At 45.8% G+C, this 15770-nt stretch overlaps 1 protein-coding gene across 1 annotated transcript in view; it reads left to right on the top strand.

Annotated features, from left to right (window-relative positions):
- Window positions 1-8187, top strand: part of Mipep (mitochondrial intermediate peptidase) — a 134670-nt gene extending 126483 nt beyond the window's left edge. Inside the window, exon 19 of the mRNA XM_059273530.1 lies at window positions 7948-8187. Coding sequence (XP_059129513.1) covers window positions 7948-8045 — 98 coding nt within the window. The 3' untranslated portion in view covers window positions 8046-8187. The remainder of the gene's footprint in view (window positions 1-7947) is intronic.
- The last annotated feature ends 7583 nt before the right edge of the window (window positions 8188-15770 follow it).

The following is a 15770-nucleotide window of genomic DNA, read 5'->3' as shown; positions in this document are numbered from 1 at the left end:
CTAAACCTGAAATTCAGCAATTCAGAAAGGCTGGATGGCCAGTGAGCTCCAGGGACCCACCTGTCTCTGTCCCAGGCTTTTATGTGGATTCTGAAGACCTGAACTTGTATCTCATACTTGTACCACCAGAGTATCTTTCCAGCCCCAAGCCTAGCATTTTAACCATTTCAGCTTACTGGTCAAAAGCATTTACATTTACAAGATTGTGTGATTGTCCCCAGTGTCCTTTTCTAGAATTTTCCTATCACCCCAGTGATGTGTTCTTAAGAAATCTCTTATTATAGCTATATCAGGTCATCAATTGGGGTGACTTTAGTAACATCTTTTTGTTTCTTTGTTTACTTTATTAAGCAGTTAGCTATCTGATTTTTTTTTTTTTTTGAGCAGATAGCAAGAAGCAGAAAAAAGTAAAATAAGCAATGATTCATGAACTGGATAATTACCTTGTGATTATAAGTTTTGTGGTAATAACCTAAATACTTAATCATAGAGCCGTGTCCTGAAATTCAGCTTGTGCAAAAATAATGAGCAGCCTCATCCGTCAACTCTTGAACTGGGAAGTAGGTTTTCAGACCCCTGAGGCTGAGGGTTACTGTTACAGTTACTAAGCATTTTCCTGCATTAAACATAACCTTATTTAATCTGTATGACGGTCTAGCAAAATAGGTGACCTTAAGCCAGTTTCCTAAACGTCAAGGCTATTAAACTCTGGCGTTTTTGCTTTTCCTTGGTTGCTTCTGGCAGAACGGAGGCTTAGGGACATTAGGTGCCTGGCCCAAAGCCCTTATCCAGTTGATCAACCAAGGCTAACCACTTACCAGAAGCTCACTCTAATGTCAGAATACATTGCTTTGTTAGAGACCTCCAAAATATACTTAGAAAAGGAAGAATGTATTTTTTTCTCCCTGCTCCTCTTTCATGTGCTTCAAAAGAAAATGCCCACGTAGAAGAAGAAAATTAGGCTGGCATCTTAAGTTACAAAATGCCATGTGAAACCAGGTAATGTCCCATTCAGCCCCACACCCAAGCCTGCCCAGCAGCTCCATAGTTAGATGGTAGTTCCTGGGTTGGTTTTCCTAACTGGCCTGCTGGCCTGACAGCTCATTTCCTTTTGGAGCTAGAGGCTCCTATCAGTTCACCAGATTGTCCCTAAGTAAAGTGACAGATAAGTGGGAACTGGTCCTTTGGAATTTAATCAGCTGAGGTGGAAGTGCTTTGGCAGCTGTTGTAAAGATCCAACGGGCTGTTTGTCCCGCTGTCTTGGCCTCTGAACACTGGCTCTCCTGATATTATCAGACCATCAGAGCTCCAGGGCCTTCTGTCTCCCGGAATGCACATCCACCCCACAAACTACTCCTGCACCCACAAAGCCCACAACAGAAATGTTCTCGCCTGACTTGATAATTGAAGAACCAGTTCTTCACAGGTGGGGGCAGAGAACAGAGATTAGCCTTCAGAACCCGCTCACCTGTCACCTGGACCTTCCTCCTCACAGGAAAGCAGCACCATTTGAGTGAGAATTGTCCTCTGCATGCAGACCATGCTCACCAGTTACCCCTGAAACTCTCCAGGCCCCTTAGACCTCATCAACTCTTGTAAATAGCTTGTGAACTGACTTTTTATTAGCTGGCAATATTTGTGACAGAGGCAACTCTTGACTTCCTAAAGAAAGACAGGTGTTAGGGAACTGTGCAGAAGAAGCTATAGGAGCGGGTGGAGATGTGCAGACAGGCCTGAGCACGAGCAGTGGGGACCTGGAGTGTTCTCAAAGATGCCTGAGGACAACCCGGATAGCTTAGCTCCAGGCATCCTCAGTCCTTTTCTCAGCTCAGGCTCCTTCTGGAAGCCCAGAGGGTGGGGAGGGTACATGAACTTGGTGTTTGGGCAGAGAGAACCCAATTCTGGAGGCTCTGATTCCTATGCAGCAGCCATCCACTCTCTACTGAGCCATGGATATTCATGGCACTCCCCAGGCCCCAGTATTTGTGCCCACCAGTGAGGCCTTCCCATGGGGTGGTGACTCCGGCTCCTGGACTGAGGTGTGTGTGCTTGTAGTTCTCACATAGACAGAACAAGCCTGTGGACAAGGAAAGAACCATGCAAGAAGGGTTTCTGAGCTCTCATGCAGAAGTCATCCGAGCACTGCTCTCCGGCCTGCTCCTGCTCATTGCTCTATCTCCTGCTGCTTTGTTTTCCTAAACAAAAACACGGTTCAGCCCTTCCTTCCCCAGAGCCCTCTGGCCTGGCCTGCCCAACTCTTGCACAGATTTTTAGGCATTTTCATAGAAATCCATTTGGCCATTTTAGGTGTATTTTCAGCTACCTTGTCCTTGCTCTGGGAACTTGGCATTTGATGTCCCAAACAATTCTGGTTTTAAACATTTTTTTTAATCGAGACAGGGTTTCTCTGTGTAGCTTTGGAGCCTTTCCTGGAACTCACTTGGTAGCCCAGGCTGGCCTCGAACTCACAGAGATCCACCTGGCTCTGCCTCCCGAGTGCTGAGATCAAAGGCGTGTGCCACCATCGCCGGCACAATTCTGGTTTTTTGTTTTTTGTTTTTCTGATTGTGATTGTTTCCTATTATTCTTGGGAAGCTCTTTCATGGTTTAAATGGGTGTACATCTTTTGTGCCTAGCCATTTTCAAGGGCAGCCACCACCTGAGGACGGCTACCTCTCATTTTCAGGTTTAATGTCCTCTGGTCTCTGGGGCTAGCCATGTCCACTGGAGCATGATGCAGATCCCAGGACACTAGTTTTGATGCAGGGTCTGGGGGCCCTGGACCAGCATTTGTGTTTCTTGAGCTAGGCATGTAGCTCATGGGAGATCTCTTGCCTGGTATGCAAGGGATTCAACTCATCCAGGACTACAAAAACAAAAAGTAATAATAAATTACATTTCTAACAGGTTTCCAGAGTGACACCTGTAAGATTGGTCTCAACTTTTAAAAGTCACTATTCCTATAAGACAGAGTCTCTGGACTTTTATCTATGACATCTTCCTAATAGTAGGGGATTTCTTTGTTAGTCTGTAGTTCACATTGGATTCTCTGGCATAAATATCAAAAATGAATGAACAGTGGATGGAAAACCCCTTACAAAGGCTCTCTCTATAGTTTCTTCATTGATCCTCCTTTGTCCTCCACTAAACTTCTACACTGAATTTATTGGACATCTTTGTTTGGTGTTGAACAATCTATAAACTAGATTCAAAGGGGAGATGTAACTCTTTAACTTCTCTTTCAAGGCTTAAATGAATTCTAATGTTTTTAATTGCCGGTAATCCCCTGCATTCCCTAACCCATACACAAACCATTTCACCCCAGGCACTTGGTAAAGGAGCCAGAGCAAGACTCTGCCTCTGCAGGGCTGACTGGTTCAGAAGCACACACATGCCAGTTGCCAGGCGGCTGCTTTCAGCCATGTTTGCAAATAGAAGCCTTAGCTGTGTACCCAGAAGGGCATTCAAGGGCCTAAAGACTACAGGCGCCACTGTGTTGATGTCTTAAAGGTCTGGCTAGATCGCATATGTACTGTATTGTACAGTCACAGCACATGCGTGTACTTGCACATACGCTATACACCTCATCCTGGAGCGAATAAGGACTCTTCTTGGTGCGGTATAGAATGCGTGTTTAAGTAGCATTCCCCCAATAAGGCTTCTATTGCAAGGACATGTCACAGATACGTGAGGCTACCCAGAAAATATCCAGAGGCTCCAAACAATTAGGCGCCCCCCCCCCCCCATGTACGAGACAGTCCCAGCCACAAACAAGCATTCAACATGTGCCCTGATGGGATGAGGCCTTGGATCGTGGACTGTCCATCCTAGTCTCCTGAATGTTCCATTGTGGCCATTACCAGCCTGCTGCCCTGCCAACACAAACCAGTTTGTTCTGTCTCTGTCTCCTTTGAGGTAGTCACAGTAGACTGCTCATAGTGTCCTCTAGAGCAGCAGTGTGCTGCCAAAACCTAGTGGGTGTTCTGCCTGGGAATAGTGCATTTGTTGTATGTAGGGTCATGTGCAACATCAAGAAACTGGAAACATCCAGGATTTCTCCACATATATATCACATCAAAGATGCTGATCATCTAAACATGGCCATTTTAGGATGATATTGTCTCATAGAATCGGAGAACATGAAAACTGTATCCTAGTACCTAAAGAGCATGAGTTCTGAATTCAAACTCCCAGGGTTCAAGAAAACCAATAGAAACCATGTGAACTGGGTGGTCTCTCCTCTAGTTGAAAGATCTGTCTCTGGTAGGTGGTCAGCCTTGAAACCATAGACATACAACAGTAGACTCAGCAGGTTCTATTAATATGTATTTGTGCATACAGATACCCATGTATGTGTATAACAAATATAATCAACTTGAGAGTGGGGCGGCGCACATGGGAGGGGTTTGAAGGATGGTGACTGGGGGGAGCTGGAGGGAGGAAAGGGGGGGAGAAATGATGCCATTCTATTTCAATTTAAAAATAAAATACATTAAAAAGAGAGAGAGAGCATGCCAGGAGGTTATTGCTCTTAACATCATGCCTGGCACTCAGTACCCTCTTCATTTGAATGGCTGTTCCCTAGCAAGCCCATCCTACATCTACCCCTGGGAGCCATCTCGCCTCCACTCTTTATAGTCTAGTGTCAGCAGTCACGTAGAGAGTGGAACATGGAAATCTGCTGCTTCAACCATCAGTTCTGGAATCCATTTGATAGCATAATTTATTTCGTTAGGCCCAGGATAATTGCCCTGTGTTTCAAGGTTGTTAAACAAGGTACTAGAAGTAGACCAGCAAAGACGCAGGTGTTCTGGCTTATACTGTCTTTTGTTGGCCAATTTGCCTCTCGGGTAAAATGAAACAAAGCAATTTAAACATTCTTACTTACTGGCTCATTGGCTATTGCATGACCTCGAAGATGGGCAGGTACTTGAGACTCGGTGGTGTCCTGGTTTCCTCTTGTGAACCGATGGGCACACAGTGTGTGTCTGAATACAGTTGGACTTTCTTGCCATTGTCATTTTCTCTTTTCAGTTGTGAACACAGTCCTTATTTGTTTGCATCCATATCCCCCATGGTGATTTCCACAGAGAACTAGGTTGTCAGCACAGCTCCACCCAGGGTCTCCAGAAACTACAGACTACAGTCACCCTTTCCACATTAAGACTGAAAGACAAAGGGAACAGTTTTGACAATTTTTTTTTCAAACACAAGTGTTCCTAGAGGTTTTTAGGTAGGTAAATAGACACTGTTTCAGTTTGCTTTCTATTGCTGTGATGAAACACCAACCAAAACAACGTAAGGAAGGAAGTTTATTTCTCACTTAGCTTAAAGTCCTTCGTGGAGGGAAGTCAGGGCAGGAACTCCAGGCAGGAACTGAAGCAGAGACCATGGAAGAACGGAACTGACTTGCTCCTCTGGCTCACGTTCACCCAGCTTTCTAATAGCTCTCAGATGGCACTGCTCACGGTGGTCTGGGCTTCCCACATCTATCATTAATCAAGATAGTGCCCCCACAGACTTACCTACAGGACAGTCTGGTGGTGGCATGTTCTAGTTGAAGTTCCCACTTCCCAGGTGACTCCAGCTTATGTTGAGTTGACTAAAAACTATCCAGGACAGATAGATATAAGGGCCAACTTTAGTTTTTCTTATTTGTGGAACTGTCTGAAACATTGGGTTTGTCTTTAATTCTCTGTGTAGAGTCAATTCATGTTGATACTTGTAGAACACTTAAGCGTTGGATATGATCCTTTGATTGGATCTGTTGTGTGCCCAGCAGCTACTTTTCCTGATCCTTCAAGTCCCAAGTTCTTCATACACTTTCATCTTTAACAATCGCATTACAAACAAAATCATCAAACTTCACAAAAATTTTTGAGGAAAACCCAAGCTGTTTGTGCTTCTCTCTTGTTGCCACAGTCACTGTTTGAGATGCAGGGATGATGTAGGATAGGCAGTTGGCACAGGATGGTATCTCTGTTCCGAGGATGAGACCAGGTCACATTTATGCTGGCAGATTGTTGAGTTGAAATGAACCACTTCAAAGACACAGGATGGTCATACTTACCTGTTAGGTTGGCTCTGAATAAACGGTTTCACCCTCTGACCATCACAGTCATTTAATTATAAATAAGCAGTTATGTAATCATAGAAAGGTTTCAGATAGTAAAATGTATAATTAATTGAAAGCCATGTTTAAAGATTTCCTACAAATGGGCTCTGCATCAGGAAAGCTGGTACCCAGGGAAGGCATGTGCCCTGCTCTCCAATCAGGTGGAATCTATCTACAGCACCAGCTGCATCTGGAAGGTGCTGGACAGACAGACCCTGCCGCTGGAGTGGCCATTGGAGACCCAGGACCCTGCACTGACAGCATAGCTGAACAACCAGGGTAGCCGCTTTCATCCATGCGGGTGCTTTTCCTGAAGAAGAACGTGGGGCTTTGAATTTCAGCTGTGCAAATAAAGGCACCACAGTGTCATTTTCTGTCCGGGTTTTCTCAACATGGAGCTGTTTAAATCTGAATGTGAAAGAGAATAAAAACACTCTCATCTGTAGCTCATTCTCAGCCACACCAGCCCAGTTAGCAGATTCCGCATATTGGGAGCTGGTTTTACTTACCTGCATCTCACCCCATGTCCAGTGCATGGTAGAATGACTCCGTTCTGTCTGTAGACCTGAACCATCCCTGCCTTCCTAGGTCTTCTCACTGATGACTGCAGCCCAGCCATCGGCACGTGACTGTTCTCCGCTACTCACATTGGCCTGTGGTTGTCCATGCAATCTTGCGCCTCCTGTACCCAGTTGGGTTCTTCTTCTGGTCCCTGCCGCTCTGGTTCAGAGCCTCAAGTTGTCCCCTAAGGCTCCTACACCCCTAGACAAGCCAGTGGACAACAGACACTTTTGTAGGTTCCCACTATTGTGTCTCTCCCCTAAAAGGCACAAGTTTGGAACTAAGTGTTCTTTTTTATTGGTAATTTTTAATTATTTCTGTTCATTTTTTGAGATTATAATATAATTACATCATTTCCTCCTTCCAAACCCTCCCATATCTCTCTCCTTGCTCTGTTTTCAAATCATGGCATCTTTTTTTCATTGTTGTTACATATATGCATATGTATGTACATATATATATATATTTCTAAATATAACCTGTTCAATCTGTATAATGTTACTTGTATGTATGTTTTCAAGGCTGACCATTTGGTATTAGATAATGGTAAAATTTTTTAGGCATCTCCATTGTTCTATTCAATGAATTTAACTCGCACACACAAATGTAACTTGAATTATTATCGAGATAGAGAACAAAACCATCATTCTAGAACATTCTCTCATGCCCTATTCCCTGTTGCTTAGGCAACTATACCACTCAGTTTTCACCAGACCCTTTTTAAACTTCACATAACAGACTCCCATCAGCTGTCTCCTGGATGAGGCATCTTTCACTTGGGGTGGGTTCTTGAGACCATCAGAGTTTCTGCAGATCGGAGTCGTCTTCCCTTCTAGTGCTGAGCGAAATCTGGAGGGACTCAGATGCAAGATTTCTGCAAAGGAACTGACATCTCATTGGGCTTGAAGTGTATAGGGTGTACTTAAAACCCCACCAATAATCAAACTGAAATTCTAAATTACCCTGGTCAACAGTAACTCAAAAATTCTATCTGGTAACATCATCATTCCAAGTGGACACTAGTATCTACAGAAACAGAATTTCTTGGGAAATGCATTTAGGCCTAAGTCTCTAAGGCAGATGTTGCTAAAAGACTAAAATGCTTTAAAGTCATGAACAGCTGCAGGTCACATGCTGCCTGTGACTTTTTAGGAAATGTCCTCTCATGTGAGGCTGTAGAGCAGCCTCTGGTTTTAAAGGCACGGTGTCAGGGATTTGCCTGCCCCTGGTGTCTCCGAGTGCTCACGTGACACTTGTTGCTCTGGTTGCAGGCATGCTGCAGAAGTGCCCCTCCATTGATGACTTGGTGGATGCCCTCGTTTCTGACTTGAATCTGGACTTTGAAACTTTCTTCATGGATTCTCAATAGCAGAAGCATGGCTCATGTGGATAAGAGTGTCACCAGATACCACAGCTCCAAAAGTTCCATCCGACTTCAGTTCACTGAGGAAATATTTTCTGACAAGCCTTAAATTGAGGGAACTTGGAATAAAGAATGTGTTTGAATTACACTGTGTCTCACCTGCTTGGCAGAGTTTTGAGCATTTTTGTAGTCTATTTGTGAACCACAGAAGTTTCTAATTATAGAGTACCAAGTGTTCCCAGCTTGGTGGCTCTGTCCAGACTGCTGCCTTTCTGTTGATCTCTAATTGGGTGCACTAGGAACTCCACAGAAAGCTAAATTGTTGCAAGTTAGGACAATTTGAAGAGTTCTCAAAAAGATCCCGCCTGCTTTTTAAAGAAGACTACCCTTTCTGGAGACCTGTCCTTGGATAGTCCACTGCAGCAACCACGAAGCTGCACTAGGTGTTGGCACTGACATGCAGTCCTTCCTGGTGTTCAGGTGCTACACCAGTGGGCTCAGAACTGGGAGGACTTGAACTCAGGCTTTGCTGCCTTGACTTGGAAGAGACCATTAGTGAGATATATGAAGGTCAAGCAGTGAGCACATAAGGAAACAGGTTCAAGCCTTATCCGTCATTCCCCAGAACCCACAGCTCTCTGGTTGTTGCAAATGTGAGGAAAGAAATCATTTCGTGGACGCAAGGTGTTTTCCCCACTATTAAAGTCAAGCAGCTCAGTGTAGCTCTTCACTCTAAAATGCTATCTGGGAGTGGCCAGTGACAGCAGAAAGGAGAGTCCCCATCCTGGGACACATTCACTGCACTCAGACTCTAGAAGCTTCCTACAAGCTCATCAGACAAAAAGGTGTCCTTGGTGACTTGCTGTCCTGAGCCTCTGCAGGAAGGTGCTAGCTATCCTTCTCACCTGCCTACATGTGCACGTCCAGATCTGGATTAATGGGAAAGAAAGTGCTTGGCTCTCGGAGGCCAGCTTCCTCATAGCTAGGATGATGTGGCAGTGTCTTGTCTGAGCCTCCTAGGAAGCACCTGGGAGCCTGTTTAGAGTCTGGCAGGAGTAATCAAAGCAGGAGGATGGGTTGGGTGGTGTTGGTGATGGAATGGGCTCCAGTGCCAATGCCTGGCAGGGGTGGAGCCAAATCCCACCCTGTTTGTTCTCCTTATCTGATTTGAGTACAGATCTGATCCTTGTAGACTTGCACTCACAGATGCCAGCTCTGTTCTGGGAAATGTCCCGGGATTCATCAAGCTGCTGTCAGCTGCAGGGCCATATGAAGAGGTGCTGTAACAGGCTCTATGGTGTCACTGGGGTGCCAAGTCCCTGTGTCTTCATCAGTGTTACTTCTACCAGAAACATGGACTAGTCAGGGGAGTTGAGGCAGATTGGGGAAAACAAGGCTAGGCCCCTTTAAGAGGGCCATTACAGCTGCTAACTAACCATAGGAAGAAAGCCTGCCCAAGTGAGGATACTGGGAGGACCAGTCAGAGGGAAGGGAAGGGACTTAGGAAAAAGGAGGGTCCTGGGGTCCTATAAAATGTCCCCCTGAGCCCACTTGGTTCTCTGAGGCTGTCATTTCACATTCTCGGTGCTTTGGTGTTTCCTACACACAATTCTGTGTCCATCTCACAGAACAAACATTGGTACCCCAATCATCCCTCATCCCACAATCTCCACACCTATGGGGGCTCAACTAGGATTTGAAGACCCACCCAAGATCGATATAACTGACGGAAAATCATGATGGAGGTCTCTAGTTGGATGACTGACAAATCCAGCCCTCCAAGCAGCCTCATGGAAGGAGAGGACCTCTGTCTGTGGTTAGCATAGCCATGTCGCCCAGCCAGCCCCTCTGTTTCTTGGAGGACTGAAAAAAGTAGGGAGCTTGATCTTTGGGGGACTAATGGCTTACAGAGTTGCTGCACTCCCCAGTAATTGGAGGAATCAGGGTAGGGTTCATACTGCCCCTCCCAAACTAAGGTACAGTCCACAATCCTAGAGGAAATAGGCACACTGCTGGGGAGCTTTCCTCCTAGCCCTAAGATGTCTGGTTGATTTTTTTGTCTCCCTAATGCTTGGGCAACTTTCTTTATGGAAACTTGGACATGCTCTATGAAAAATTAATACCCCCTGGTGGACCGTCGGTCCCTCATCCAGACCCTCCCAACTGCCCCTTTTGCAGTCTCTTTTCTCTTGGCTTATTCCTTGTCTTAGGGTTTTCTATTGCTGTGAAGAGACACCACGACCATGGCAACTCTTATAAATAAAAACATTTAATTGAAGTGGCTCGCTTACGGTTTCAGAGGTTCAGTCCATTATCATCAGGATGGGGAGCGTGGCAGCATACAGGCAGATGTGGTGCTGGAGCTGAGAGTCCTACATTGTGACTCAGAGGCAACAGGAAGTCAACTGACTGTCACACTGAGTGAAGCTTGAGAAAAAGATACCCCAAAGCCCGCCCCTGCAGTGACACACTTCCTCCAACAAGACCACACCTACTCCAAGAAGGCCACACCCCCTAATGGTGCCACTCCCTTTGGGGACCATTTTCTTTCAAACCACCACATTCTGCATTACCAGTCTCCCCTTTTCCCAGTGTGCTTTTTTCACCTGTCATTGCCCGCTTTACCAGTTTTAGACCTTTTCAACAAGACCAAAGAAGTTACAGAGCGGAGATGGTACTGTTAGAGTAGCTAATAGCCTTGACAACTTCCAGATCTGCATGAGGACATGCGGTGTCTGACAGCCTCTGAATAGGGCCATTTCCTCCCATGACTGGACACTCCAGGGGCCAGAGGAGACTTATCTCAGTCTTTCGGTGACAAACTCCTGCAAGCTCAGTGTTAATCAGCTTCTTTACCTCTTAGACCCAAGAAGTAAGATGCCACATCTTTTAAGTGATGGTGTTAACAAAGATATTTGGGGTATAATCAGAACCATGGGGAACCAGAGCCCAGGGGCCTCTTGGGCATAAAAGGAGGGAAGTCAGAGGTTGGGAGCTGAGCCATGCACAAGTCCCATGTTCTTCTCTTGGGGACAGAGCAGACCATACTAGCTGTCCCCTGTTGTAGGTTGGAGCTGCCCCTACAGAGGTGTTAATTTGGCAGAGTGATTTGGTCATTTGGGCCATCATAAGCAGTGGTGAAAAGATTACACTGACTGGGATGTGCTGATTCTGAGAGGCAGAGGTGGCTGTTGGGTTAGGGTGTGGCATGTTATGTGAAATAGTCAAACTGAAACTCAAGATGGCCCCTGTGTTAGAGACTGATCGATCCAGTGCTTGATGGATGAAGAATATGGGGAAATAAATGCCTTAGACTTAAAGGAGACTGCTGTCAGGTTCTCATAGAAGACTGCACTCCCAGTACTGAAGAGATATACCAGATGAGAAGAGAGTTTGATTGTATGGTTAATGATTTGATAGCTGTTCTGACTGGGAGTTTCACAGACTGATTCTTGGCCTGTCAATGAAAGTCCTGAAACAGAAGGCAAAACACTTCACACAGGGGAACTGTGTCAATAGAGCCCCGCTGCTCTGTGAAGAACAGCTGAGGTGCCAGAATTGTCCTGTAGACATCTCAAAGATTGTTTGTGTCCCTTCATAGTTGGAACTGTGGTATTTTTATACTGTTTGGAAGAAAGCTATGCTTTCAAGATGAGCATCCCCTGAAGATGTGTGCTGCAGGTCACCTTTCCGACCTCCGTGTGCCATGTATGCCATCAAATGAGTAACCAATTGTGAATTCCTGTGTGTGTGTGTGTTTATTTTTTATAAAAAAGGCCAATGGGAAAATGTATATTTTAATGAATGACGGTGTTAATTTTTGAAGTCACACAGCAAAGACTAGGAAATGCACCAACCCCCTAGAATGTGATTTTATTATCTTTTTCTCTGTGTGGGGTTTTGGGGTTTAGTTTTGGTTTTTAGTAGACCTTCAATTTAGACATGTGGAGGAATGAACATCATTCTGGAGAGTTCTTGATAGTGTTTCCCCTATACACACCCAAATTGACTTAGATGTTAAAATTTGGTGCTTTTAATGGTTTTAAAAAATGAATTAGTAGTGATTCAATTAAAATTAGAAAAAAAAAAACAACAACAAATGCTGGAGGCTTGTCTCTTGGTGGTTCTAGGTCCTGTTAAGCTAACAATAGGTGGTACCCATTGAGGCCTGTTTCTCTGGAGGCAGATGAACTGTAGGGGAGCTCCAGAAAGAACAGAGAGCTCTTAGAAGTTGAGATCTGATATGTGATTGCTAGCTAGGCTACACTGATGGTTAAGATCATTCTTAATAGGTTTTCTGTAACACCATAATAGGTTTCTCCGCTGATGCAATTAGCCAGATCAAGCCAAATTGAAAGAGTAAAAGAGCAGGTTTATTTGAGCAAATCAACTCCTGGTAAGTCCTCCAGCCCCAGAGATCAGGGCTAGAGAAGTCACACGCCCAAACTGAAGCAGGGAGCTTATATAGCCTGAAGGAGAGGGATGATGACATGTTCACCACAAGCTGGGTTTGTGCCCACGTCTGGTCAAAAGCTGAACATTTTAGGTGGGGACTTGGGTGGCTGGCAACTTCAGGGGAGGAGCTGCTGTAGCTGCCAAGAATGTCTATCACTGTTATGACACTATATGGGAATGCAAAGGCCCCAGTTCTCTCCCCAGCCTCACTCACCAAGATCCTGCCTCTGGGAGACACTTATGATCAGGGCCATTTCTCCCATCAACACCCGTGGTTCACCTGATCTTCCTATGACTTCCTGAGATGGATCTCCTGCCCAGGGTTCCACAAACAGTGGAGAGAAGGCAGGGTGGCAAGTTGGGGGGTCAGAGAGAAGAGTGGTACAGTGGACCTGATGAGATGAGGGAGGAGCCAGTAAATCCTGCCACACAGACTCCGAGGTCACCCCCAGGAGTCAGGCTGAGGTCAGATACCCATCACCTGGCATGCTGATGCCAGCCCCAGTGCAGCAGTTACAGGTAGCCTGCAGAGAAAGAAATGAATATTCCTGGCATCGGGTTGGTCCTGATGGAGTCCCTTTGTGGAAGCCCCTGCACTGAGCATTGGCCTTAGCAGGCCACAGGGGCAGTGATGGGAATGAGTGATTTCCAGGTCTCTGATCCCAGAAGAAGTGCAGCCACCCTGAAGTGACTGGAAGGTTAATAGAAGGAAGGAGCAGGTGGCCCAGGCCACCCAGGCGGAGGAAAGCAGGAGGGAGAAGGGTCCCAAGGTGAAGGCCACAGCGTTTCTCATCATGAAATCCAACACAGGGTGAAATCCACAGGTTCTGGATTCACACTGAGTTGGAAACTATGTGTCCCCCTCCTCCCTCAAAAGCTCCTTGGTTTCTCTGGGCCCCAGCTACCTTATCCATAAGATAGGATTAAAATCTGTACCTCAGGGGGCTGGAGAGATGGCTCAAAGGTTAAGAGCACTGGCTGCTCTTCCAGAGGACCTGGGTTTGGTCCCCAGCACCCACAAGGTAGCTCACAACCATCTGTAACTCCAGTTCCAAGTGATCTGATGCCTTGTTCTGGTCTCTGGGCACTGCATACATGTGGTGACACACATCCGTGCAGGCAGAACACCCACGTGCATAAAAACAAAACTAGTTCCTCGAAGCAATACAGACCCCCCAAAGTGGTTATGAGGTTTGTATGTTAGCGTGGCACAGCACAAAAAGGTAGTCTCTCTGCACACGCATTCCACACGCGCTGGTCTGGCCAGCTGCAGACGGAGAACATCAAGAACCGTTTCTGCACTGACCAGGTGCACGGGCAGCACAGTTTCTGTATCACGTTTGTGTCATGCTGGGTGTTCTCTGTGTGTGCACGTTTTGAGAGGAACTCAAGGCCTGTGCACTTGGTGGCTGTCCCAGTCCCCCTTGATGCCGAGAGCCAACTGTACCCTTTAGATTCCAGGGATTAGTTGTCATTTCTGTCCTCTGACTTGAGTGGGACCAGGTGGCAGGAGGCCAGCTGAGGACACAAGGAGGGGGGGCAATGAGAACACTTCTTTTCCCACTTAAAATTCTGTTACTTTTCTTCATCGTGTGTGAAAGTATTTTGCAATCCCATAGTCTGCAAAACTAAAATGAAAGCCCGCTGGTATTTTTAGATTGCATAATTCAATAGCAGAAGGAAGCGATTGCTTAAGCATGTGTTTACTTGAAAAGAACAAACAAAAAACAAATGTCAGAGTTTAATTATTTGGCTCACAAAATGCACAACACTATGACAGCTGAGGAGAAAAAAAATGAGTTCTACAAAAATATGTCACCACAAGATGGTAAAATTAGCCATCAAAGAAAACAGGGTGGATGCTATATTGTTTGTGGTGCTGGGGAGGGAGCCCAGCCTCACACAGCTGCCACTAAGCCATACCCTGGTCACCTACAGCTGACATCAGAAGATTCATGAAGTCCTTCACCAGAACTCAACACTCCAAGTGTCCAGCCATTTTTTAAGCCCTTGTCCTGGAAATCACAGGACATGGGACCAACAGGGTCTAGGAATGTCACCCCTACACTATGGCTATAATGTCTCAGCAAATCTCTTCTGTGAAAAAGAAACCACTAACTTCCTTTTCTAGGGGTGAGTGAAGTGAACCCAGGGCCCAGTGTGTGCTAACAAGCACTATACCACCTACCTTCACCTCCAACCCACCACTGATGGTCCTAATTTTTTTTTCTTGCAGTAACGTTCACTTATTATAGCCTTACCCAGGGTCATGTGGACAACTCCGGGTTGCTAAACACTTTCTTGATGTGGGACCATCAGCACTGTCCATAAAGGACTCTAGTAGGCCCGAGCATGGCAAACATGGCTCTGGCAGGCCTTGACCTTCTATAGTCACACCATCAAGTTCTTCCAGCTCCAAGAACTCTTAGATCCCTAAGCTGTTTCCTGCTGCCCTTGCTAAACCAGGAACTATCTGAATTCTGTGGGTTAAGCAGCATCTATAATTGAAAGACATGTCCTTCCTTATTTTTGAAATTATGGTGATCTGAGATATTTTAAACTGTGAAGCAAGAGGGAGTTCAGCCCATTCCTGTGCCCTGGGCAGGAGCACATGAGCTCCTGGGGACAGGCTATCCTATACCTTACTCGTAGTAATAGGCCAGGAGAATGCAAGAGAGACCAAGAGGTAAGTAGAGGCAGTAAAGTGCCTTTTGGGGTTGTGCATATGTACATCAAAGGTTACAAGGGGATGCATGTTGCACCTTATCACACATGCTTCCCTTTACTTTCCCTTATCCTGGTGTGCTGGCTAGCTTTATGTCAACTTGGCACAAGCTAGAGTCATTTGGGAAGAAGGTGTCAATTAAGAAAAAACTTCCATAAGATCAGCCTGTAGGCAAGTCTATAGTGCATTTTCTTAGTTAGTGATGGATGTGGGAGGGCCCATCCCACTGTGGGCAGTACCATCTCAGGCTTGTGGTCCTGGATGGCATAAAAAAGCAAGCCACGAGGAGCAAGCCAATAAGCAGCACCCCCATGAGCTCTGCATCAGCTCCTGCCTCCAGGTTCCTGCCCTGTGTGAGTTCCTGCCTGATTTCTTTCAGTGATCGACTGTTATCCAGAAGTATAAGATTAAATAAACCCTTTCCTCCCCAAGTTGCTTTTGGTCGTGGTGTTTTATCACAGGAATAGAAACTCTAACTAAGACACTTGGCATTCACCCAGTCTTCAGTTTTTGAGAGTTGTGTGTGTCAAGGATCATTGCAAAAGAGCATT

The sequence above is a fragment of the Peromyscus eremicus genome, chromosome 9 (genome assembly GCF_949786415.1).
Source record: "Peromyscus eremicus chromosome 9, PerEre_H2_v1, whole genome shotgun sequence".
Lineage (NCBI taxonomy): Eukaryota > Metazoa > Chordata > Mammalia > Rodentia > Cricetidae > Peromyscus > Peromyscus eremicus.
Note: the sequence above shows the minus strand (reverse complement) of the source record. Positions and strands in the feature narration are given on the sequence as shown.